Source organism: Tympanuchus pallidicinctus, unplaced genomic scaffold, assembly GCF_026119805.1.
Source record: "Tympanuchus pallidicinctus isolate F22 unplaced genomic scaffold, pur_lepc_1.0 scaffold17, whole genome shotgun sequence".
NCBI lineage: Eukaryota > Metazoa > Chordata > Aves > Galliformes > Phasianidae > Tympanuchus > Tympanuchus pallidicinctus.
The window spans coordinates 13355372-13379000 of record NW_026294690.1 but is presented as its reverse complement, the minus strand read 5'-3'; the positions used below and the strand labels follow the sequence as shown (position 1 = coordinate 13379000).

Genomic DNA, 23629 nt, shown 5'->3' with positions numbered 1-23629 from the left:
CTGCTTTGTTCCAGGACGCCTGGTCTTGCTGCCAGGGCTGTTTTGCTCTGAGGAATAAAGAAGCGCTTTGTGTCGTGATGTCCATGGAGGAAGAGGACGTGCCAGGTGTGGGTCCAACTGAACCCATTTTATAGCTTCATGCTGGCTGTGATCTGCAGAGCTCTTTTGTGAGCGTATGTGTGCGAGCACTTGGAAAATGTTGCAGATGCTTCAAGAAAGTTATTTATATGTGGTTTGTTTGTTTTCCACCGGAAGCCAGCATCAGCGTCATTCCTCTGTAGATTCCAAGTGCTCAGTGTAGAAGATCTTGAAGACACCCAAGATCAGGCTGGATGGGTTCGAGCACCCGTTTGAGCTGTAGGTGTCCTTATTCATTGCAGGGGAGTTGGACTAGATAACCTTTAAGGGTCCCTTCTAACTCAACGATTCTATGATCACCCCATGTCTCACATGCTGCTAAAAGGCCAGCATGGGCTTGTTGCAGCCTCTTGGGCCAAAACTCATCACACTCCCAAATCTCCCACACCCCTGCTTACCCAACTATAGTCCCTTTTTGGGGTCATGTCCGGGTACTGTGTTGCATGAGATGCATCCTGCCCTAGTAGGGCTGGTTTGGGGAAGGTGAAGCAGGACTACTGCCCAGCTGTTGTGGCTCTGCAAGTCATCACTTGCAGCTGCAGCATGCCAGGACACCTCATGCTCCTTTATGGCCCTTCCAGCAGTCTGATCACACCAAGCAGCTCTGCCTGATGGGTGCTTGGGGTGTTGTGATTGGGGTGCACCTGGTGGAAGGGTGTTGCGTTTGCAACCTGAGCACACGCTGCCTGAAAGCACTTGCTTTTCCACCCCCACTTATTTCTTTGATCAAAGAAATCTTTCATCAATGCCATAAGCTCACAAGTTGTTTGCAAACCTTTCCTTCCTGGAGGAGGTGTAGGACTTTGCCTGCAAAGGGCTGGGGGTGTTCTGCCTTTGGCGAGGAGCCTGAGGGGCCACCAGCAGAAGCCACGCTTCTGCCTGTGTTCAGCAGGGATGGGATGGCAGCTGACAAAATTAAACTGGAAACAGAGCCCGAGCCTAGGAAGGCTGCAGAAACACAAAGGCATTTGTAAACTAATGTAATTACTTTCCTCAGTGCCTTTGAATAAAGTTGGCTCCACTTTAAAGGCTTTTCCCTACCCTCATTTTACATTGTGTTCTTTCCTTTCTCCTGGTTTCTATCTTCCCCTTTTCTCTTTTAGGTTGGAGGAGCTGTTAAGTTCCAAAATACGTATCAACAGTTGTTTTCCGTGCCCTCGCTAAAACACAGAGCCCTTGAAACAGTTTCTTTTTGAAGACGAGGATAATGCATGCAATGGGGAGGATGGCTGGGGATGTTCAGCCATAGCATGGAAAACATTTTTGCCACTGCACCCTGGTGGCATCTGGGGCCCCCAGCCCACACTGAAGTCTTATTGTGACTTGGCATGATGTTTTTTAGATTCTTCAGGGGGTTCTCCCAGTGAGATGGGAGCAGAGGCTGCAGCAGAGGGCTGAGTGGGGAAGCTTTGCAGGAAATCCAGCCGTGTGCCTCAAGTGGATCCTGAGCATCTTGGTTAGAATAATTGTAGATGAAGTAGGTCTGTTGCAAGGGGAAATAGCAGGACACTGAGTTGCTGCATCATACAGCACAAGTATTTAATAAAAAAGCAATTATTTGGTGGAGCTCGTGCTGCAGAAAAGTCAGGGGATAACCACCCACCAATGCCCAGGGGTCAGGATCAGCCCTTTGGCCACAGTGGCTCTGCAGAGGGTTCATGGCTGTAAGGTTTGTGCATGCTTTGAACCAGAACTGAATGGAGGAGGAGCTTTTTTTTTTCATGGAAAATGCTGACCTTTTGTACAAAAGCAAAGTGCAGACAGAGCAGTTTTACTTTTCCAGTGAGTTAACGTTTTCTGCAGGCCTTTCTCCTTGGAAAGCCAAATGTATCTGAAAATCCCTTTTTCCTTTATTTTTCTTCATTCTCAAGCATTACTGCTTCATGACTGGGCTTTGCCACCCCAATTCTGGCAGCCCGAAGTTGGAAATTGACAACAAATGAGAGGTTGTATTACCTGAATTATGATCACCTGGGCAAGGGACAGCCTTCTACTCATCACTTGCATGTGGTGGGGCTTGTTTGTTACTTAAAGCCATGGGAAAGGACCAGCAGCTGCCTCTGCAGCCCTTCTGCAAGCACCAGTGCAGAAGATCCTGCTGGCTGCCTTGACCCCAAAGCAAGCCCTTTTGGGTTATTGCAGGCAGCAGAACACAGGTTGGAGCCTGTTGTATTTGTTTTGCTTTGCTTTTCAAACCAAACTGCCCATCCCTGCCAAGCAATGTTGCTGGTGTGATGAGAGCTGGTTCCCGCAGACCTGTTGGGGTTAAATGGAAAACTTCCCAGCGGAAGCAGGAGAAGGAGCCATGCGCACATGTGGTGCCACGCTGGGCTCCGGAAAGGCAGCTCCTGGCTGCCTATGCTGAGGGAAAGGCACATATCCCTGCTTCTCACCTAGGATGCGTGTCTCACAGCTCATCGCTACGGGGAGCAGAGCAGCCTGATGTCATCTGGTGGCTCTTCAGAAGGAAAAAAAAAAAAAGGATTTTTGGTTGCTGCCAACTTCAAGGACTCAACAGGCGGAAGATCTTCATCACAAAGGAACCAAACGGAGCACCCTGAGTGGGGGTGGAACCGGGCAGCCCAGCTAATGCACCTGGAGGTGGCTGAGAGGAGCCAGCGGTGCTCGGAGCCCCAGGACAGCACCGCAGGGAGAAGCCAGAGCCCAGCAGCTGAACAGAGACCATGGCAGCAGGGACACAGCACTGGGTTTGCTGCTGCAAGCTCTGCTGTGGACCTGGTGCATGAATTCAAGAATCTCGCAGAACGTTGTTACACCATAAATAGTGCTTTTCAGTGGATATATTTGCTCCCTCATGTAGCGTGTTATAGGAATGCTTTTTCAGTGTGATTTGATGTCCTTGGATGAAGGATGCTCTATAAATGCCAAGTAAGTGTTATAACCATGTAAGTTTGTTCCCTTTTTAATATAACAAAATGCTTCTCAGCCTTTGGTGGTTTCTATAGTTGCTGGGTCTGTTCCTGCTGTGCTTTAGCAAAGCAAATTCAGGGGTTCACATGGCACGCTCACAGTGTGTTCCTCAGCTCGGTGACACAAGCAGTCCCCTTGTTGGCACCACAGGTGGAGACCTGCTGACAAGCTCCTTTGTCATAAAATGCCATGATGGGAAAGTTGGATCCAAGCATTTGTACAGAGAAGAATAGAGCAGTTGAGAAGAAAACACCACAGCGGTGGTGTCCAAAAAGCTCCCAAAAGCAGAGGAAACACTTCGGGAGAGTTTATCCCGTGGTGGCAAAAGCAGAAAGCAGTTTGCATCTCTCAAGCCGAGCACAGATTGAAAGGAGCCATCCATCCCCCTTCTCCTGCCCCAGCATCCAGAGTCTCCTGATCCCAACCGAGCAGCAAGAGCTTTCCTTACCTTCACCCTCTCCTGCTTCTCCCCTTGCTGTTGAACCCCTGCGTGGCCGTTTTAGTGCTGCTGCAGAGCCAGGGCGCTGCATCCCAGCCCTTCTGTGCACGTCCCAGGTGTGGCAACCGGAGCGCAGAGTTCAGGGCGTGCTTCCTCACCAGGCTCTTCCTGCACCAGGGCACGCCGGGCCCCACCATGCTGCGCTTGTCATAATTGGTTTTAATTATATACTCTGAGACGAAAGAGAAGGAAAGAACAGCAAACAAGCCTTCCAACAGATGTTATCTGCTGTTTATTTTCACAAATTGCTGCAGAAAAGACCCGGAGGGTTTTGATGGAGGTGGAGGCTGAGATATAGCCAGCAACACGGAGGCTGTCGGGGCACAGGCTTTGTAACCTGCCCTGCTGAGGCAGGTGCCGACACATCCCCGCAGCTAGCCAAGCATGCTAACGCTATGGAGGCTGACAGAGCAAACGGTAACAAGCCGGCAGGCGCTGCCGCCCTCCTGGAGCCCTCTTGGGAGAAAAAGGCAGCAGAACTGAGGCAGCACGTGGCTGTGTTGCTCTGCTCGGTCGGAAATAACTGGTGCCTGTTTTTGCTCCCTAGGTGCACCAGTACTACAGTTGCCTTCCAGAAGACAAGGTGCCCTACGTCAACAGCCCGGGGGAAAAGTCTCGCATCAAGCAGCTTCTGCACCAGCTGCCTCCTCATGACAATGAGGTGAGTGACCTCGTGGTGTTGGTGACAGAAGGGCATGGGATGCTTGTCCTGCTGTCTCTCTCCTTGGAGGTGTGGGTGGCTTTTTTGCAGCCCTTTCTGCCTTTTCATGGAGTTTGGCAGCATTGCTGTTTCAACAGAGCTGTTTGCTACCTGATAGGATTCTGCTGGAGGTTGGGAGCTGTTTGTTTTTAAGTCTCAGTTTTTGTTTTTGAAATCATCTGCACTTCTCTGCCATAAAAGCACTTTCCCAGCCTTTGGAAGCCACGCTCAAAGCAGCTCTAAGTTGTGTTTATCTCAGCCAGATGCAAAGTAACAAAAGCCTTTCCCAGGCGCTCCTTCCAGCTCACCTTGATGTGTACCAGGTTGGTGAGGTGTTTTGCTCACGAGCTGTGAGCCTGGGAGGCCAGGGTTTGAGTCAACACCTGCAGAGCAAGCACACCTCGCTGCATCTTGCAGGAAAGACGTGTGAGGCAGCAGAAAGGGTCTGCTGTCTGACGTGTTTTTTTATCAGGGAGAACATTGGCTGCTGCTAGCCCGCAACATTTCCCTTTGTCAACAGCAGCAACAAAAAAAGATTTTTGTGCTCCTTTTGAAGAAGCCGCACTGGAAAAGACAAGCGGGTACTTTGTCTCATCTAGGTCAGGAATTCACGACTTTGCCCATGCGTGGCTGGGTGCCACCGGAGCAGTGCGGCGCTGCCGGCACCGCGCAGGGGCTTCGCACGCACCCTCGGGCCCAAACCTGCCCTCCTGCCTCCTCTGGCAGTGTCAGAAACCCACAGCTGGAAAACGCCGGGATAAATGCGCAGCAAAGCAAAGCTGCTGCAGGCTGGAACAACGAGCAAGTGTTGTTTCCCTGAGCATTGCTTCCCTGAGCATTTTGCATCCAGTTTCCACTCATGCTTGGTTTTGTTCCTCTTGAAGTGTTGAGAAATAATCGTTGGAGTTCCCAAATAGCTGGAACTCCATTGTTTACACAGGGAAAGTGGGCCGTGCTTGAGAAACACCATCAAAACACTTGGATACTGCTGTAATGTCTCTGCTATAATGTGGCTGGTGGAAGAAGTAGGCCTGGTCGTACATTTTCAGTTGTATTTCATTTATGCATTGTAGAAATGGTGGCTGGGAAGAGTTTGAATTTCTGCTGAAGTTACACCTATGGAGGTGGCTGTATGTTTTCTTGGATTCCTTTAGTGAGCTTCGCAGAGCCTATGGATTATGGCTCGGATCACCAAACATCGCTTCTGTTTTCTAGGTCCGTTACTGCAATTCATTGGATGAGGAGGAGAAGAGGGAGCTCAAGCTCTTCAGCAATCAAAGGAAGAGGGAAAACTTAGGGAGAGGAAATGTCCGACCATTCCCTGTGACCATGACAGGAGCCATCTGTGAGCAGGTGGGTAGCAGGCAACAGAGTGATGGGAGCATGCCGTGAGCACCCCATGGATTTTGGACACCAGAGCAGTCACTAATCCCAAAGCTAGTGCAGGGAAAGCTGCTGGGATCCTGGGTGTAGAATCATAGAATCTTTGAGCTTGTAAAAGACCTCTAAGATAATCCGCTCCAACCATTGGCCTACCTCTACTGTGCCCACTAACTACATCCCTCAGTGATACATCTTCACAATTCTTGATCACCTCCAGAAACAGTGACTCCACCACCTCCCTGGGCAGCCTGTGCCAATGCATCAACACTCTTTTCTAGAAGAACTTTTTCCTGATGTCCAACCTGAACCTCCCTTTCTCCAGACTAAACAATCCGAGTTCCCTCAGCGGCTTCCCATAAGTCTTGTGTTCCAAACCTTTCACAGCTTCATTGCTCTCCTTCGGACATACTCCAGTGCCTCTTTGTCTTTCCTATAGTGAGGGGTCTAAAACTGAATGCAGTATTTGGGATACATTATTGCAGCAAGCAGTCGTTGGGTCACCATCACAGTGAGTGCCCATTGGGTTGTCAGCACCGCAATGAGACACCAGCAAGGCAGAAGTGGAACCAAGATGGGATCCAAAAAGCTGCTGAGATTCTTGGAGAGGCAGCAGGAGGGGGATTCCCGAACAGTGAATTACCACGTTCTGCCACCTTTGCAAAAGCATCTCGTTAGGGATGGACTCACTGGTCTCATGTTGGCTTTTCTAACAGTGCGGTGGGCAGATCAACGGAGGGGACATCGCCGTCTTTGCCTCGCGAGCTGGGCACGGCGTTTGCTGGCACCCTCCTTGCTTCATCTGCAGCGTCTGCAATGAACTGCTGGTCGATCTGATCTACTTCTACCAAGATGGCAAGATTTACTGTGGCAGGCACCATGCCGAGTGCCTCAAGCCTCGGTGTGCAGCGTGCGATGAGGTAAGAGCCCACAAACCCCATGAAACCCCACTGCCCACCTCTGTCCTCTGTTTTTCTGTAGCATGAGGTGGGGCTTTTTTTTCCCCTGAGTGACTCATAAGAATAAAGCAAAATAAGCAGTGATTTGAATTTGGGATCCAAGGGCTGGACTGAAGGGGTGCCACCAAAAAGATGCACCCCAGCACAGATGCATGAGAAGGCATTTCCTCTCTGTGTACAGAAGGAATGGATGCAAAGTATGATGCTTTGGCTTTGCCTTGCAAGCTTTTTGTAGGGTTTCCATTTGGCATCCTGTGGGATTTTGTGTTGAAATCTACCCAAAGCATTTCCAGTAACAACACACCCACCCATGCTTTGTAATTTCAGCCTGGCTGTGTGTGCCCTTCCTTCCTTCTCCTCTCTTCCCCCGGAGGAAGCCTCTGGTGGGATGAGTGTTGTGTTTCTTACAAGCAGTAGTGTTTGAGCGCACACCGAGCCAAAACAGGCTTGCAGAGAGGAGATTAAAGGGATGCAGGAAGCTGAACAAATGGAATACAAAACGAACGTAGAAAACCGTGCAGAGTTGACTCTGAGCATTTCTCAAGTGTCAATCTCTATTTAAAAGGCTGGTGAAGGAAATTGTTCTGGCTTCTAAAGTTAAGAAAACCGTAGTGTGGAAAACCATATGTACTATAAAGTACCAAGTCCCATCTATGCAAGCGTGTAATAGTAAAAATCCAGGGCTATATGTGCTTGAAATATGAAGAACATTGACGTATGTATCCAATTAAATTTGTAATGTTACCGGTGAAAAAAACAACTCCTAACCATGCAACTGGCCCAGTTTCCTCGTGGTTTAGGCTGGGTAATTTCTTTTCTTGTACTTTTTATCCTTGCAAATTCTCATGCTAGGCTTTCTTTCATTCGGCTTCTTTCGCACACGCTTCTTTCACTGGAGCATCCAGCACTGACTGTGACGAGGGAACTCAGAAAGGGGAAAGCTGTCAGTGCAAGCAGGTGGCAGCAGGGCGGGGGTGATGGTGAGGAGCCAGGTAGCTCTGTTTCCCCTCCAGAGACCTGCCACTTTTCATTGTGCTTTCAGTCATCCTTTGTAGTCAGGTCCCTGTTTCAGAGACGGGTAGATGTGTTTTAATAAGTGGCTGTTCATTTCTTCAAAAGTCCCCTGGATCGATGGGTTGTATGTGAGTGTGTTTATTACCCTCATCGACCCCTTCTGCTGATGGATGTGCTTACAAGCACCCCCAGGACCCATTACTGCAAGCTGGACATTAACGCTTTGTGGTCCATGCAGCCGTGGTTAAAATTTGCATTTTAACAGGGTGTGAGACTGAGGGTTTAGCTGTGAAATTCAGAGGTTGTGTGAGCAAAAGAGACACAAAGACCACATCCTGGGTCCCCTCTCTGACTGATTCTGCTCCATCGTTTCTTTTCTTCCCCCAGATCATTTTTGCTGATGAATGCACCGAGGCCGAAGGGCGGCACTGGCACATGAAGCACTTCTGCTGCTTCGAGTGTGAGACTGTGCTGGGGGGGCAGAGGTACATCATGAAGGACGGGCGGCCCTATTGCTGCAGCTGCTTCGAGTCCCTCTATGCTGAGTACTGCGACACCTGCGCCCAGCACATCGGTACGTGTGCTCCTCTGTGTCCATGGCAGAGCAGTCCTAGGAGCTGTGTAACTAGGGAGAGCTTTCTCCTGCAGAATTTAATGCACACATTGTTCTTTTAAACCTCATTTTCCTGTAAGCAGCCTATCTCTTTGAATCTCGGCTTCCTCCCAGGTCAGCTAGCTGAAGACTCGCACGGGAGTTAATGAGCTACTGATGCAAAAGATGGTTGCTTATTAGGCATCATGATTGTTTCTGTTTGCCTTTTTATAATTAACCTGCAGACAGATGTTCTCAGGCAGAAAGAAATAATGCATCAGAGTCAACTTGCCTTTTTGGAGCAGGAAGATGGGCTGGTGTGGGGTGTGCGTTTCACCGAGCCTGGCTCTTTCCTCACTGCATGGCTGCACAGCTTGCTTTGCCCTTTGGCTGAGCATTTTCATGCGGTTGCACGCATGGCACACAGGCAGCCTTTGTCTGTCCGTGGAGGTGAACTCACGTGCCAGTGCAGCGTTCCAATCATTCACAGGCTGGAGGGAGGCAAAAAAAAACATTTTGCTCTTGTGCACCGGGCAGATGGCACAGGGGAAGACACGAGGCTTCAACAAAGCACTTGGAAGATGTGTTTGCTGCATCCTATGGCACATCTTTTCTGAAAGCTCAGCTGCAGAACAGTGCAGAAGCAGCTGTTGTGCCTCTCACGGTCCCTTCACTTGTGCTTCACCCATCTGCTGCCAATTCTTTGCTACAGAGCCCTGCATAGACTGAGCTCGGCTAACCAGCTATTGCTTCCCCTTTCCCATGGCAGCTAGGATTTCATTTTGCCAGGCCTCATTAGAAGAGGGGTACCTGTAACAAGTAAGCACATTGGCTGATCACCCGGTACGGGCACCTCAACCAAAGCTGGTGCAGGGATTTGGCAGAGAGCCTGCTCACTGCCAGGTTTTCCCTCCAGTTCCCGTTTTGCTGTGCATTTGCACATTTCTAGCAAAGAATGGCTGCAGCTATTTTGCTGCAACTTGCTCTTGGTAGTTGCTAAATGTGCTTAGCAGCTGCAGAACTCAGGCATGTGCTTGAGACTTAGGGGGACTGGGATGTATGGCAGAGCTGCTGAGCAGGGAAGCTGTGCCCCTGTCTCTGCAAGATAGTTATGGATCATTGAAAAAGAAGCTGATGAAATCCCACCCGCTGTCTTTTGTCTCTTTTGTCTATGAGGGCACTCTATATAAAAGCATTTCGCTCATTATGAGGGGCAGAAAAACCAACTGGGCTAAAGCAAGTTTAACTTGGAATAAAAGGGATTGTGAACATATAGTTCATTTGTGAATCAACCAGTGGCATCGGACACTTCCAGTGGCAGGGCTGTTGCATGTGTGCAAGCAGGGGCTACAGTGCATGTGCAAGCAGGGCTGTGCACACGTGCAGCAAGGCTCCCCACAGCTCAGCCTGCCTGCACTCTGTGCGGCAGTTTCTCAGGTAACAGAGGCTTTTGCCCAGAATGGCAGCTCAAACAGCAAATAAGTGCTGTAATTGAAGCCTTGGGAGCTCTGCTCACAGCTCTGATGTCTGTAGCAGGCACGTGCTACAGCGGCTCTGGCCGACGCTTGCAACTAGCCTGGGGTGTCACTGGCTGGGGACAAGCTCTTTGTGTTCATTCCATTACTTATCCCAAGAGGCTTGGCAGGAAAAAATTTGGCTGAGGGGGGAAGCACGGGGATACACTTAAACCTCTGGAGCAGGCTCTGTCTGCCTTTTGGAAAAGGGGCCCCAGCAGCCAGAATAAAGTGAATCTGGGAAGGCAGTCAGGACCGGAGCAGCGAGGGGCAGGGATGAGATCTGTTCTGTTACGTACTTACAGATCCCTCTTTATGGTTTGGTTGGACGCTTTTTGGCTTTTAAATAGGCAGCATATTATTGCTTTGGCTTCAAGGACTTTATGGAGAACTTCTTGCATTCCTCTGCTTTATGATCGGAAATATCCCCATTTAATATGAAATAGCTTGAGGCTCGCCTCCGCTGCCTTTCCCAGCTTTGAGCAACTCCCTAACAAAGGCCTGCAACCTGCAAAGAATTAGGAATGGGCGTAACTTCACTCGCCAGAGAAACCCCACCGAAGGGCTTTTGAGAGCGAGTGCGGGTAGGTGTCACAGAGCGGCCGAGCAGTGGGCACATAGGGTTTAGGGCAGGAAGCAATGAGCATCCATCAGGTGGCCTAACTGTGTGCATGGTTCCTCCCAGGTATCGACCAGGGCCAGATGACGTACGACGGGCAGCACTGGCACGCCACCGAGACCTGCTTCTGCTGTGCGCAGTGCAAGAAGTCCCTTCTGGGCCGGCCCTTCCTGCCCAAGCAGGGGCAGATCTTCTGCTCGCGGGCCTGCAGCGTGGGCGATGACCCCAATGGCTCCGACTCCTCCGACTCAGCCTTCCAAAGCGCGCGGGCCAAGGAGTCCCGCCGCAGTGCCAAGATCGGCAAGAACAAGGGCAAGGCGGAGGAGGCGGCGCTGAGCCAGCTGCAGGTCACCTCCAACCGCCTCTCCACCGACGTGGACCCGCTCTCGCTGCAGATGGACCTGCTGAGCCTGGCCAGCCAGACGCCAAGCCTCAACCGGGAGCACGTATGGAGGAGCAGGGATGAGCTCTACCACTACGGGAGCAAGATGGAGCAGGGGCAGGCCCAGAGTCCTCTCCAGCTTCTCAGCCAATGCAATATCAGGACTTCCTATAACCCCAGCCAGGTCCCAGGCTCGCAGCCAGATCTATGGGCTAAGCATTTCAGCAACCCGAAAAGGAGCTCCTCGCTGGCCATGAAGGGGCACGGAGGCAGCTTCATCCAGGACTGCAGAGAGGACTACTACTCGGGGAGGCTTCGATCCCAGGAGAGCTACAGCGACATGTCCAACCAGAGCTTCCCCGAGACCCGGGGAAGCCTCAAAGTTCCCAAGTACGAAGAGGAAGAGGAAGGCGGGATGCCCACGCCGCAGTGCCGTACCCGGCACCCCATCAACACCCTGAAATTCACAGAGGACCTGACGCCCACCGAGCAAACTCCCCGAGGCTCCATGGAGTCCCTGGCTCTTTCTAATGCCACAGGTATGTCATTGCTTCCCTCTGTGACATGGCCCTGGTGCTCAGCAAGGCTCCATGTACAGGGTCACTGTGGCAGGAGTCTTGCAGCGTTTCCTCCTTTTGAAACAGATTCCAGATCCACAAAGCACACGGTCACCCTGGGCTGGGACACAAGAGCTGGGCTCGTTATAACGTGTTATAACTAATGCAGAGGGCAGTAGGGTGCTTCTAGCTCTCTCCTTCCTGCCACCAGATGTGCTGGCACTAGGGCAGGATGGGTACCAAGGGATATGGCTGGGGGCCACCAGCTGCCTGCCTGGTCCCTGGTGTGCCTGGCAGCCCTGTCTCACTCGATCTGCCCATTTAGCAAATGCAGTGCTTTGTAAATGGTTGGCCTTTCTACATAGCTTGAAACAAATGTTTTCAAGCTCTTTAATCTTCTCCTTTGTGCATAAGGGAGAAAAAATCAAGGCCAACTGCTAAAGCAGAGACAGATTCCAGCATTCAGCACTTTGAGGACTGTTGTCAGCTGCCGTTGTGGGCTAGAAATATTTTTAAATGCTTTGGAACAATCACATTTAACCCCTTTTACACAATGTGCAGCTATGGAACTTGTGGCAAGTTAGGACAAATTCTTTCCCCTTTCTTGCTTTTTTGTCCCAGCTGTATCTGAGTGTGTCATCTCACTGCAGATGCATTTGGGTTTTGCTGCAGCCTCACACAGGCACACATAGAAGCAAGATGTGAAATGCAGAGGGAGCTGGGAGCTGCTCCACAAAGCAAAGCCCCGCGTTTCAAAAACCACTCCTGTTCCTCCTCTTGTGCAAACCCCAGTACAAATACTCTTGAGCAACACCGAGTTCCTATGAGCAATATCTTAATATTGAAGTGACTGTTTCCATCTTTGGAACTGAAGTGTAACGAGGTTTCTGGGATGCAGGTCAAGAGACAAAAAACGTGGCAAATCTTTCATATTAGAGTGAAAACTCATTATGGATTTCATTTTAGAAACCCCTTTAGAAATGCTGGGAGGAAGATCTCCCAGCGGCATCTTCCCTCGTGTAGCTGCAGTGTGTCTCCTTGCAGACAGTGCCTGCACAATGATTTGCTTCTTTGCTGCTTTTCGGGGAAGTAGCTCAGCATGATGGGGCTTGTAACGCGTGTAAGCAGTACTTCTGAAGAGGGAGGTGATAACATTTTTATTAATGTGTAAGATCTAATAATCTCCTTTGCTCTGGGACCTGGCTGAGCTTTGCAGGGGCACTGGGCTGATGACAGGCAGCTCCCAGCGCTGTGCTGCTGGCAGAGAGCGCCGGGAACAAAGGCAGAATTATCCCATTTCATTGGTAATGTTTGGAGGACAAACTCGGTGACCTGGCCAAGGTCTGTGATTTTGAACCCAGTTGCAAAGCTGAAATTTGGTGACAGGGCACAATCACTGCCTTTCTTTAACCCCTCAAAGCAAGTTCCATGGCACGTATCATGCAAATGAAAACCTGCTGCACTGCTTGCTTTTCCCCATGCACGTCCTGTAAATCATGCTAAAAAAGAACACGGGGTCTGCCAGTATCTCAAGTTCGCAGACCCCTGCAGAGCACAGCCCAGCTGCTCCAGTGCTCCCCTGCTGTCCCAGGTTCCTTTGAGTTACCAACTTTGCATGGTTGCTTCACCTTGCAGCTGAAATAATGAGTACCGAGTCCATCTGATATTTTACAGCATCGCTGAAAACATTCTTTTTTTTATGGAGAGCTGAAGGGCAAACAGTTCCTGACCTGCAGAGCATGTATTAAAAGTGGAGTGGTTCCTCCCTGGCAGCAGATTTTGCTGTAATGTTTCTGTTACATCTTAACTAATAATTAGCTGAGATGTCAGTAAGAGCAGGCAGCAACACGGGCGTGCTTCCTATCCTGCGGACAGAAGAGTTAACTGGAGTCCTAGGAGCCTCTTGTAGCCAGGCTCTGATTGTTGCCTTGCCCTCTAAAAAGGTTTTGCAAGTGCTGTGTGTGCCTAGCAGCTGAATCAGACACCAAGAGCTGCTCTCTGATGATTCCAAGCCATTTCCACAAAATCCCAGCTGGTCAAATAGCCCACTTAAGGAGGTACCTGCAGGCTAAATGTTTCTCTGTGGTGACAGCCTCTTTGTGTGCAGCCTGCAGAGAGCGTGAGTGCTTGAAGGGGAAGCTGCCCTGAGCGGTGACAGTGTCATCTGCAAAAGGAGACAGAGATTGGAAGTATTGAGAAAATGCGTTTGTGTGAGGGTAACAGATGAGCTTCGTTTCCTCCTCTCATCTGTCACAGGCGGAAATCCAGGACAAAATATGTTAACTGGTGCTGATGCAGAGTGCAATGTGACTGCGCATGTATGGCACACGTCTCTGTTATCTCCTCTGTTACAAGATGCCCAGAGGCTCCAAACAGTTTGTTTTTCTAGGACTAAACAGCAACTGTGATCTGGCCAGAAAGCAGAGAGAGAAAATGTATGACTGTGAGAAAATGAATGAGTGCTTGTCCCTGCGACACCGCGCTGTGTCACCACATGGCACAGCCCCTGCTCCCCTGTGTAGAAGAGGCTGAAAGCTAGGACTAAAAGAGGAAAAAAGCTGTTTCTCAGGGCTGAGATGTGATTTCCAAGAAAGCACACAGTGGCTCAGCAGCTCCTGCAGCGAGAGCTTGGGAGCAGCTCCTGACCTCATCCCAAACACTGGTGGGGATGGACTTCAGGAGGAGCAGGGTTCAGGGGCTGATCCTATCCCTGTGCCCCACTGCAAGGGGATGTCCAGAGCTCCCTGTGCTTCACTCTGTGCTTTGTTTTTCTCCCTGCTCAGCTCGAGAGGATGTGCCCAGCATGTGAAGATGGGTCAGTGCTGAAGTATTGTATAAGTGCCAGGGACATTTCTTCTCTGGCATTTTGTCATTGAATGTCATGAGGTTTGGCATGCTTCTGTACAGCTTCACCTCTTCTGCTCTGCACTTGGACCTGCAGGGACACATGGAGTAAAGAGCAGAGAAAGAAGAGAGAAGGCAGCAGTAGCACATCAGGCCCTCTGCATCCCTGTCCCCATGTGCTGGCCAGCTGAATCACAGAATCATTTGACTTGAAGGGGACCTTTAAAGGCCATCTGGTCCAACCCCTCTGCAATGCACAGGGACACCTGCAGCTCCACCAGGTGCTCAGAACCCATCCAGCCTGATCTTGGCTGTCTCTAGGTGTTGGGCATCCACCACCTCTCTGTGCTACCTGTGCCAACATCTCACTACCTTTATCCTGATCAGCTTTTTCCTTATATCTGATGTAAATCTCCTCTCTTTGAGTTTGGAGCCATTTCCCTCTTGTCTTATCACAACAGACCCTACTAAAGAGTCTGTCCCTTTCTGTGTTGTATGTGGGACCTGGTGGTGCTCTTTGGCTTCACTGTTGCTTTCCCAGCAATTACCCTTCAGAATAGGATGATGGTTGTCTGTGGGGTCTTGTCTGTGCAAAAGAAGCAGCTGCAAGCGTGCTCACTGTGACTCTTCCAACAAAAAAACGTCACCCTGGGAATGTTGTGGGAGATCCTTGCTGGGAACAGAGGAATGATGTGTTGGTTTCACAAGTGATGTGGAGAAGGCTGGCTGGAAATGGCCACCTAAGGTCTTCTGTTAGTGAGTCAGACAGAGGGGGCTGGACAGGATTCCCTAACTTGCAGGGCACCTGGCCTTCCCCTCGCAGCCTGTTTGCTTTCTGTGCCTTTCAGTTTTATAATGGCTCTGCTTTATTTCTGCACACCCCAAGGTCAGTCAGGAGTGAAGTGAGGCTGAGTTATAAACAAATCCACGGGAAGGCTGTTTGTCCTTAAGTTCCTTTTTAGTCCTTGGGGTTGAACTGAAAATAAATCATGTTTCAGGGGCGGGGAGGACGTGCCTGCCCTGTGCTGTGGGAGAGACTGAGCTCTGACACGGAGGAATGGGAAATGGCACATGGTTCCATCCTGCATGGCTGCATCCCTGCTGGGCACCTCTGTGGGATGCCAAGGAGTGATTGCCTGCACTCTGGTGAATGTGAAGGGGAGGAGAGTGAGGCAGTACAGCCCTGTTTGTTTACACTATGATAAGTTCTGCATTCCCCTGTTGGGGTGAGGCAGACAACACTGTCCCTGCAGTGGGATGTGGGCTGCAGTGATGCCTTGCCAGTGTTAGCCAAGCTTCACAGGGAGTTTAACAGAATGGGGAGTGAGAGCTGCTTCCCCTCCCGGGTGCCTCATTTGCAGCCTCGCACCAAGCCTACGTGCTCACTGCAGCCCCTCTGCTGTCATTTGCTCAGTGTTTTAATAATCCATAATTAATGCAACCTGCAGCCCTGGTTTAGCAAAGCACACATAGTGCAGTCAGGGAAATTGAAGTGCGCTGAAGAGCTTTGTTGTGGCAGGGTTTTAGAGATGATGCATGCAGGGAATATCAGCTCTTAGGACTTTGTGCTGTTGGTTTGCTTCTTCTGTGTTATTTTCCTTGGAACCCTTATATAGGATTGACACAGCTTTTGCTGTCGGGTGGGGAAGGGCTTTCAGAGGGGCTCATCCTGCTTATTCCTAACCAGAAGGCTGCTTCGTGCTCTCAGTGCTGCAGCCAGCTCCAGCTTCATGTCAAATGCCCACAGATGAGGTGCAGCTTTCACTTGTGTTCATCCGAAGCGCTCTTGATTCCATGGCTTCAGTGCACACAGCAGCAAGCGGAAGCCAAATAACCACTGTGCCTCATGTAGAGCTGCAGCTTTGAGGTGTAGTGCGTGGCAAGGAGAAGCTCAATAACATTTAGGATTTTTGCATCCAAAGCCCCATGAGATGCCTTTATTGCATGTACCAGTGGGACTCCAAGCATGACTCTGCAGAAGGAGAGCACGGTGGGTGGCTTGTGTCACCCCAAGGTTTTTGCCCTCACAAAGGGGCAGTGATTTGTAGCCCCACGCTGTAGCAAGGCTGCTGCATAGCCCTGTGCAACAGATTCTCAGGTTTCCTATTAGAAGATACCCAGTGCATGGCAGAGTCTCCCCTTCGCTCTCCCTTTTTGCCAGGTTAGGGCTCAGTCGGGTTATTAGCTGTGTTCCCAGATGAAACACATCATTAGGAGAGAGCAGCAGCGGCTGTAAATAAGTGCAGGTAACTCGAGGAGCTTGGGCCTTGCCACAGGCTCAGTGGCCATGGGGGGGAGGGCAATGCAGGACCACAGCAGTTTCTCCAGGGCTCTGAGAAGCAGCGGCAGCCATCCTTGCTGAGCAGCTCTGTTTCCCTGCAGTATCTCATTTTGCAGCCTTCTAACCACTTTTATTGCTGAAATTCTCCTTGCAGTTCAGCAAACCTGGAGAATAATGCATTCCCCTCCTCTCTGCAGGCATTTTTCTGCATTTTGAAGCTGTTACATCCCCTTCAGCCTTCTCTAGTCTAAACAACCCCTGCTCTTTCAAACTTTATTCCTAGGTCACGCTTTCTAGATGACATTTTTATACAAACTGTTACTGTTGTTCCTGAGCTCCCTGCACCCAGGCTGGAATGCTCCTGCTGTGCATTGCTGAGGCTTTGGCTTGCAGGTGAGGGGCAGGATTCTGTAATCTCCAACTTGCAGCTCTGTGGTGTTCCTGTTCTGCGTGGCAGGGCTGTGCTCCCTCCAAAGCCAGCTCAGCATTCATCCTTGCTGCAGTCAATGCTTTCCTAGCAATGTAGATTTTATACAGCGTGTGCTTAATTATATCCATACCATCCAGATCAACAGCGAAAAAATCCCCTGGACCTAATAATCACTGATTAAACCTTGTGCTGGACGTGAGTTGTCCATGTATCCTAAGGCCCTTATTCGAAATTGTTTTCCTGTGTGCAGATCATCAAAGAGGGAAAGGAAAAGCCTCTGTGTCTGCAAGGGACTGGAGCACCGTGTGCTCTGTATCTCAGCCTGAGCATCATCGAGTCCTTTCCTGCGTGCAGGGTTCCCACTGATGCTCTGCTCTCCCTGTGCCTCGGTAGCCTGTCCCCGCATGCTCCCAGCTATTCTCACTGTGTGCAGCCCTGCAGGAGCTGAGAACACAGGTGCTGTGTCAGACCTGGGGAGGCCCTTTCAAGCTGCCAAAACGTATCCTGGAAAGCACTGTGTCGTTATTTCTCATTACAGAGCTTTGCTGTGTCTTTAACAAAGAGTTGCATAGATGTCACCATGGGTTCGTTTTCTTTGGCCTCAGCTATTGTCTGACACAGCCGATTGAGGCAGGGTTCAGCTGGCGGCAGCCGTGATTCATGCTTGGATCAGCAGTGCCCATGCAAGAGGCTTCTGCTCACACTGTGAGGGTGCTCACACAGAGGGGACTTGGGTGAAGTGCACAATGTGATCCCAGTGTAACCGGGACCAAAGCAGCAGCAGCTCCAGTGCTGTAAGCCAGATGTTCCGCGATGCAGCAGCGGGGATGGGAAGCATTGTGTGGGGCTGCTTCCAAACGGGGGGGAGGGCTGCTGCAGAAGCCAGCAGGGTTGGGCCAATCTACCTGAGAGGCACTGACCTGGTGTGAAGTGCATCTTTCTTGAACAAAGCACGGCTTTGCTTTTCTAAACTCTGCCTCTCCCTGTTCCCGCGGTATTCAGGGATTGCCTTCATTTAGTTGGGTTGGGAACTTTTGGAAAACCTTGCTCATTTTTGCAGTATCTTAGAATCATAGAATGGCTTGGGTTAGAAGGGATCTTAAAAACCATCCAGTTTCAACCCCATGCTGTAGGCTGGTTGCCCCCCACTAGTTCAGGCTGTCCAGGGCCCATCCAGCCTGGCCTTGAGCACTTCCAGAGATGGGGCACTCACAGCTACTTTGGGCAGCCTGATCTTGCTGCCAAGTCCCAAAGAATTGTGAGCAGGGTTAGTGACAGCAGCCCTTGTTCTCACTCATTTTTGGCTTGCAATGGCTAATGCCGAAGGAGCTGAGCTCTTGATGAAATGCAAGCAGCTTTTGTTAAGGAAAAAAAAAAAAAAAGAAAGTTTATTCTTGAATTGAGGGTTGGGTTGTTGGGTTTTCTAATTAATTTACAAAGTCATAAATTCTTGGTGATTGCATAAGGGGTGTGCGTCATGCTGAAAATCCTGCTGATGGTGCACAGCACTCCCAGTTCAGTCTGCACGGGGAGATTGTGACGGGGAGCAAAGTGCCAAAGCAAACACTCTGCATTTGATTTGGGATGAATTGAATTTCCTTTGAAACAGCTTGCAAAATATGTTGTCCTGAGCTTGTAAATGTAAGCAGTCAGTTGTCAAGCCAACGTGGAGATAGTCAGAAAATGGTCAGAAAATACAGAATCATAGAGTGGCTTAGGTTGGAAGGGATCTTAAAGGTCATCCAGTTCCAACCCCCTGCTGTGGGCTGTTCGCCTCCTGCCGGATCAGGCTGCTCAGAGCCCCATGCAGCCTGGCCTTGCACCCTTCCAAGTGTGGGATATAAAACTCCCAGAAGAAAGGCCAGGGCTATGGAACCATGGGGCATGCTGAATTTCTTGACCATATGATACTGCCAGGCAGAAGCCCCACTTCTCTGTAGTGGGATCAAGGCTTCTTGGACTGCGGTAAGCCCCTTGTACATGGCCAAGGCTGCACTTGCCATCCTACCATGAGTGTCACCTGGGAACCAGACAGTGCAGCTCAGTGACATGCCTGAATTGGTTGATGGTCCTGTTTTTGGCTGCTCCTGACACTGCTCAGTCCTTCAAAACATGTCTTTGTTGAGCAAGAAGTGGGTGCTGGATCATGGCACCCTACTTACCTCAGCGTGCAGGAGGCCTCGGGTTACCTCTGACGCATGGGTTTGTTGCTGGCATCAGTAGTTATTCCTATCAAGCCACAGACAGCATAGACATATGGAGAAGGAAGTCGTGAAAAACAACTCACAGCCCTTGGAGTCCAACTCAAAACACCTTAAGTTGGTGTGATTTCCCCAGAGGAGGATCTGTCTCCTCTTAAAAAATAGTCTTGAAGGGCTCTTCAGGACAGCATGTCAAGAACTGAGTTTCTTTTAAAATAGAAGGCTGCAGGTACAGACCAAAGACAGCCTTTTCCCTGCACCCCCGGCAATAAGAAATTCTCCTGAACTCTCTTTTTTCCCTCCCTTTCCCCTTCCCTATAAAGGCCTCTCTGCAGACGGCGGAGCCAAGCGCCAGGAACACCTCTCCCGCTTCTCCATGCCCGACCTGAGCAAAGACTCAGGCATGAACGTCTCAGAGAAGCTGAGCACCATGGGGACTCTCAACTCCTCCGTGCAGTTCCGCAGCGCCGAATCCGTCCGCAGCCTGCTCTCGGTGCAGCAGTACCAAGACCTGGAGCCCAACCTGCACGACCTGGCCAGCCCCATGGGCTACCGCGAGCGGCCGGCACATGGCCGCCTGCACCAGAGCTTCGACTACGGCAGCGGGGCGCCCGGGGCCAAGCTGGCGGCGCAGGATGGCACCAGGCATGCCCCCATGAGCGAGCGCACGCGCCGGCGAACTCCACTGCGGGACGATGAGCGGCACTACCGCCCGCACCGGCCGCGGCGCTCCCGGCGCTCCCGCTCGGATAACGCCCTGCACTTGGCTAGTGAGCAGTGCTGCCGACTGAAGGAGAGGCCCTCGCTGCGAGCCAGAGAGGATTACGATCAGTTCATGCACCAGAGGAGCTGCAGAGAGAGCCTGGAGCAGGGTCCCCGCAGGGATGCCTACGGCCACTGTCCCAGGACGGTGTCAGACCTCGCCCTGCAGAACCACTTGGGCGAGCGGTGGGGGCCCTACTTTGCCGAGTACGACTGGTGCTCGACGTGCTCCTCCTCTTCCGAGTCTGACAACGAGGGCTATTTCCTCGGGGAGCCGATCCCCCAACCCGCCCGCCTGCGGTACGTGACCAGCGAGGAGCTGCTGCACAAGTATGGCTCCTACAGCATGCCCAAGTCTTCCACCTTGGGCGGCAGGGGACAGTTGCACAGCCGGAAAAGACAGAAGAGCAAAAACTGTATCATATCCTAATGGCATCCTTGCCAGGCACCTTTGGAGAATGTAGATTAACTCACAAACTTGCACTGTTCTAGATCATTAAGCGCTTTTATTGTAAGAAAAGGACCCGAAGAGGAAGGGTTTGTAAGAAGGTTGTAGACTGGCTTCTATAAATAGTTATAATCCTGGGCACGGTGAATATATTTTGCACATCTTACCTTGGAAACACAAAAAAAAGAAGTTCACTTTAGCCTGTAATATTTACCAAGTAGTTTCTCTTCTTTCTCCCAGATGCTGCCACCCTGTTGAGTTCTCTTTGCCCGTACGTTCTGTCACCACTCTTTGCTATCACCATCTGGTCACTGGTAGCTTTTGCTTCTCACCACATCGTCGTATTCCATGAGCCATTTTGGTACGTCTTTGTCTCTCTCAGTGTAGGAGCCTAAGTTATTTCCATGATTGTTGTAAATGCGATGTAAATGAGAGTTTGGAGAAAATATTTTTGTATTTTGTAATATCAGAGGAATTTCTATATCTTAGGAGTCGCTGGGAAAAATCATCCACATCCATAGCTGTTTTCCTCCAGAGCTGAACAGAATACTTTGGGCCCTGCCCTTTTCATTTCATCATCAAATTTCTTAAGTGTATCAGTGAAAGTTTAAGTTGCTTTATTTTTTTAAACTCTTTTTTTCTTTTTCTTTTTTTTTTTTTTTTTTTTGCTGTTTGTTTTATTCCTGGTAAGTAAAGAAAACATTTTCTGACTCATTACATCTTGAAGAGCCCAAGGCAGCACTTTGAAGCCTGCTCACACCTGTGGTTTTCAGGTTCACTATCAGTCAAATACAGGAATCCTGACAGCTGCAAAAGTGACTTTTTTTGTCAAATAGGAAAGAACAGAACTACCAAATGTCCGCAAAGTTGTCAATGACCAAAGCTGGAGAAGGAATTTTACACCTCTGTAGAGAATGCTGAAGTTACTAAACGTCGAACTATTCTTTGGAGTAAATAAAAGTGTAAATGGTGCAATTGTGTGATGTCAGCATGACGTTGTTTTGAATATAGACTTGTCTTATGGTGCTCTAGTTTCCTGGGTTATGTTAACTGCTGTTCATTACCAAGTGGAAGTCTCAGCATTGCCTACTGCCTAACACTTCAGAGACCGACTGCAAACTGCTCCCTGCTGCCCGAAGCCGTTCCGTGTCCCGGCGGCAGGGCTCAGCCGTGTTGTGTTCTGGTGGACGTGAGTTGTTCTCTGTACGCTTTCAACCATGGAGGCAGCGAAGCGCGGCGCGGGCGACGGATGCTGCGTGGGCACTGCGCTTCGCAGCAGCAGCCCTGGTATCCCCACTGCCTCCAATGGGGCCTCACCTCCCCCCCACCGCGGGAGCAGCACTGGTGGGGGAGGTGGGGTTGCCCACCCGCAGCAGCAGATGCAGAAAAATTGTGAAGATGAGTGTCTCCGTGCCACAAAATATTGCTAGGAATTTTTTTCTGTTGTTTGTAAAGGACAATGTGATAATTATTATTCCTTGAAAAAGAAAAAAAAAAAAAAAAAAGATAACACTTAAGTATATTTAAAAAAAAATGTTTTTTTTTTTTTTTTTTTCCAGTTGGAATAAATGGAAGTATTCATCCAAAGGGAAGAGTCTTGGGTGTATGTTTTTACTCTGAAGGCATGTTGGTTAATCGTGGAGCAATTAACAAAGGCCTTATTTTCACTTGGCCCTTACTACAGTTACAGCATAAGGCACCTGGGTCCCATCCCCAGCTCCATCTCTCAAAGCAGGGGGCTTCTGCCCCCGTTGGTTTCCCTGTGCTAAACAAGCCAGGTCTTCACCTGGTGCGAATGAATCAGCACAGCCAGCTGCCATCCACTGCACTGTTCTGCATTGTGCCAGGCAAGGCTTCAACCTGTAATTTATAAATAACAGCCTTCTCCTTAGAAAGATCACAGATCCTCACTTGTTTTCCCAAACAGGCCTGGTGAGGAGGGTAGGGGCATTGCTTTTAGTGACAAGTGTGATGCTAACAACAGGTTATTATATAATTGGCTTTTAATATGTACAATTTAATTCTCTGTCACTGATTAACTGCACGATGAGTGTTGCCTATCAGCCCTGAGTGCCTTGTACAGCTGAGCTGCCTGAGGACTGATCTCTGTTTGTACAGCAAGCTCTGCATTGCTCAGCAAATGGCAAAGAGCTAATCCTTGGGTATAACCAACCAGCCATGGCCTCTCTGAGAATTAACTCAAGCAGGGTAATTCTGCCTGTTGCCCAATGAGCATTCAAGACTTATTGACCATCAGGATTGCTGTGCTTCTTCCTGTGCAATTCCTTAACAAATGGATGGGCTCATTGAGCAGTGGCTCCTCAGCACCACAAGCAGGGCTGTATCTTTCAAACCACCGTGTTTGCAGCACTGAAATCAGAGCAGACAGGCAGCAAATTAACAAGTATCTCATTGTGTTCCCCTCTTTGCCAGCACAGCACAAAGGTCTCACATCACGTTGTCAAAGAAAGAAAACACCAAGTTGGTACAAAATTCCAGTAGTAAAAATGTAAACCAGATTTCCAAACCTTTTTCATTTTTCATATGGGCTCCAGCAGTCCCACGGGGGAAAAATTGGTGGTTTTTCTGCGGGAGTTATTCAGAATATGATTAACCATTTCTGACAAACCTACTGAGCCTGAGGGCTGGAGCTACGAGCCCGTAAAATCCTGCTCCCACACCATCTGGGCCCGCTGGGTTGCTTCCCATGGTGCACCCACTGCCTGCATGCAGGTTGCCAGCACCTGGGAGCAGCCTTCACACACGCTCTGCTGCCTTCTCCTGCTCCCAGAATTTGGAACCCATGGCTCCAGCTGCAGGTGGGGATGAGCACCAGGTGGTGGGGAGCCGGAATGATGCTGGTGGAGGGGCTTTGCCAAGAGAGCCCTTGACAGCTGTGGAATGTGAGTGATCCTGGCACCACGTCAACTTTGCTATTAAAAACAGCATTAAAAGTTTGTTTAGGTCCATTGCTAACTTTTTTTTCCTTCTTTTTATTTCAGTAAAAGATATTTTTTGTTCTTTCTTTCCTCCACAGGACCACAATTTAATGACCACTCCCCTCAGAGGGCCCGGGGGCTCAGTACGGCCCATTGCCACAGTCAAATATGCCCTATGCAGGCAGCACATTGGCCCAAAAGCCACCAAACTTTGCAGAGAAGCATCCAGCACAACGAGCCTTGTTTTTCAGGAAGTCAAAAGCCACGCAGGCTTGAAGCCATGCAGATAAATTACAACCAGATGAGCAGAGGCTCTGCAGAGAGACGTAGCAATGGGAAGGACAGGGTCAGGAGCTCTGTAGCACACAGCTCAGCCCATATTTGCAAACAGCACACACAGCTCTGGCCAGGCAAGGTGCCACCCTGCAGCCACCTTCTG

The 23629-nt window shown here is 50.1% G+C and overlaps 1 protein-coding gene across 4 annotated transcripts in view; it reads left to right on the top strand.

Annotated features, from left to right (window-relative positions):
* Window positions 1–21226, top strand: part of PRICKLE2 (prickle planar cell polarity protein 2) — an 88056-nt gene extending 66830 nt beyond the window's left edge. For 3 of the 4 annotated variants that reach the window (XM_052678699.1, XM_052678702.1, XM_052678700.1), the window contains 6 exons: window positions 4116–4229; window positions 5484–5621; window positions 6365–6568; window positions 8009–8195; window positions 10413–11267; window positions 19365–21226. In XM_052678699.1, coding sequence (XP_052534659.1) covers window positions 4116–4229; window positions 5484–5621; window positions 6365–6568; window positions 8009–8195; window positions 10413–11267; window positions 19365–20233 — 2367 coding nt within the window. In that variant the 3' untranslated portion in view covers window positions 20234–21226. Of the gene's footprint in view, window positions 1–2009; window positions 3028–4115; window positions 4230–5483; window positions 5622–6364; window positions 6569–8008; window positions 8196–10412; window positions 11268–19364 lie in introns of all 4 variants that reach the window. The other variant, XM_052678701.1, reaches the window with a different exon arrangement.
* Window positions 21227–23629: the final 2403 nt, after the last annotated feature.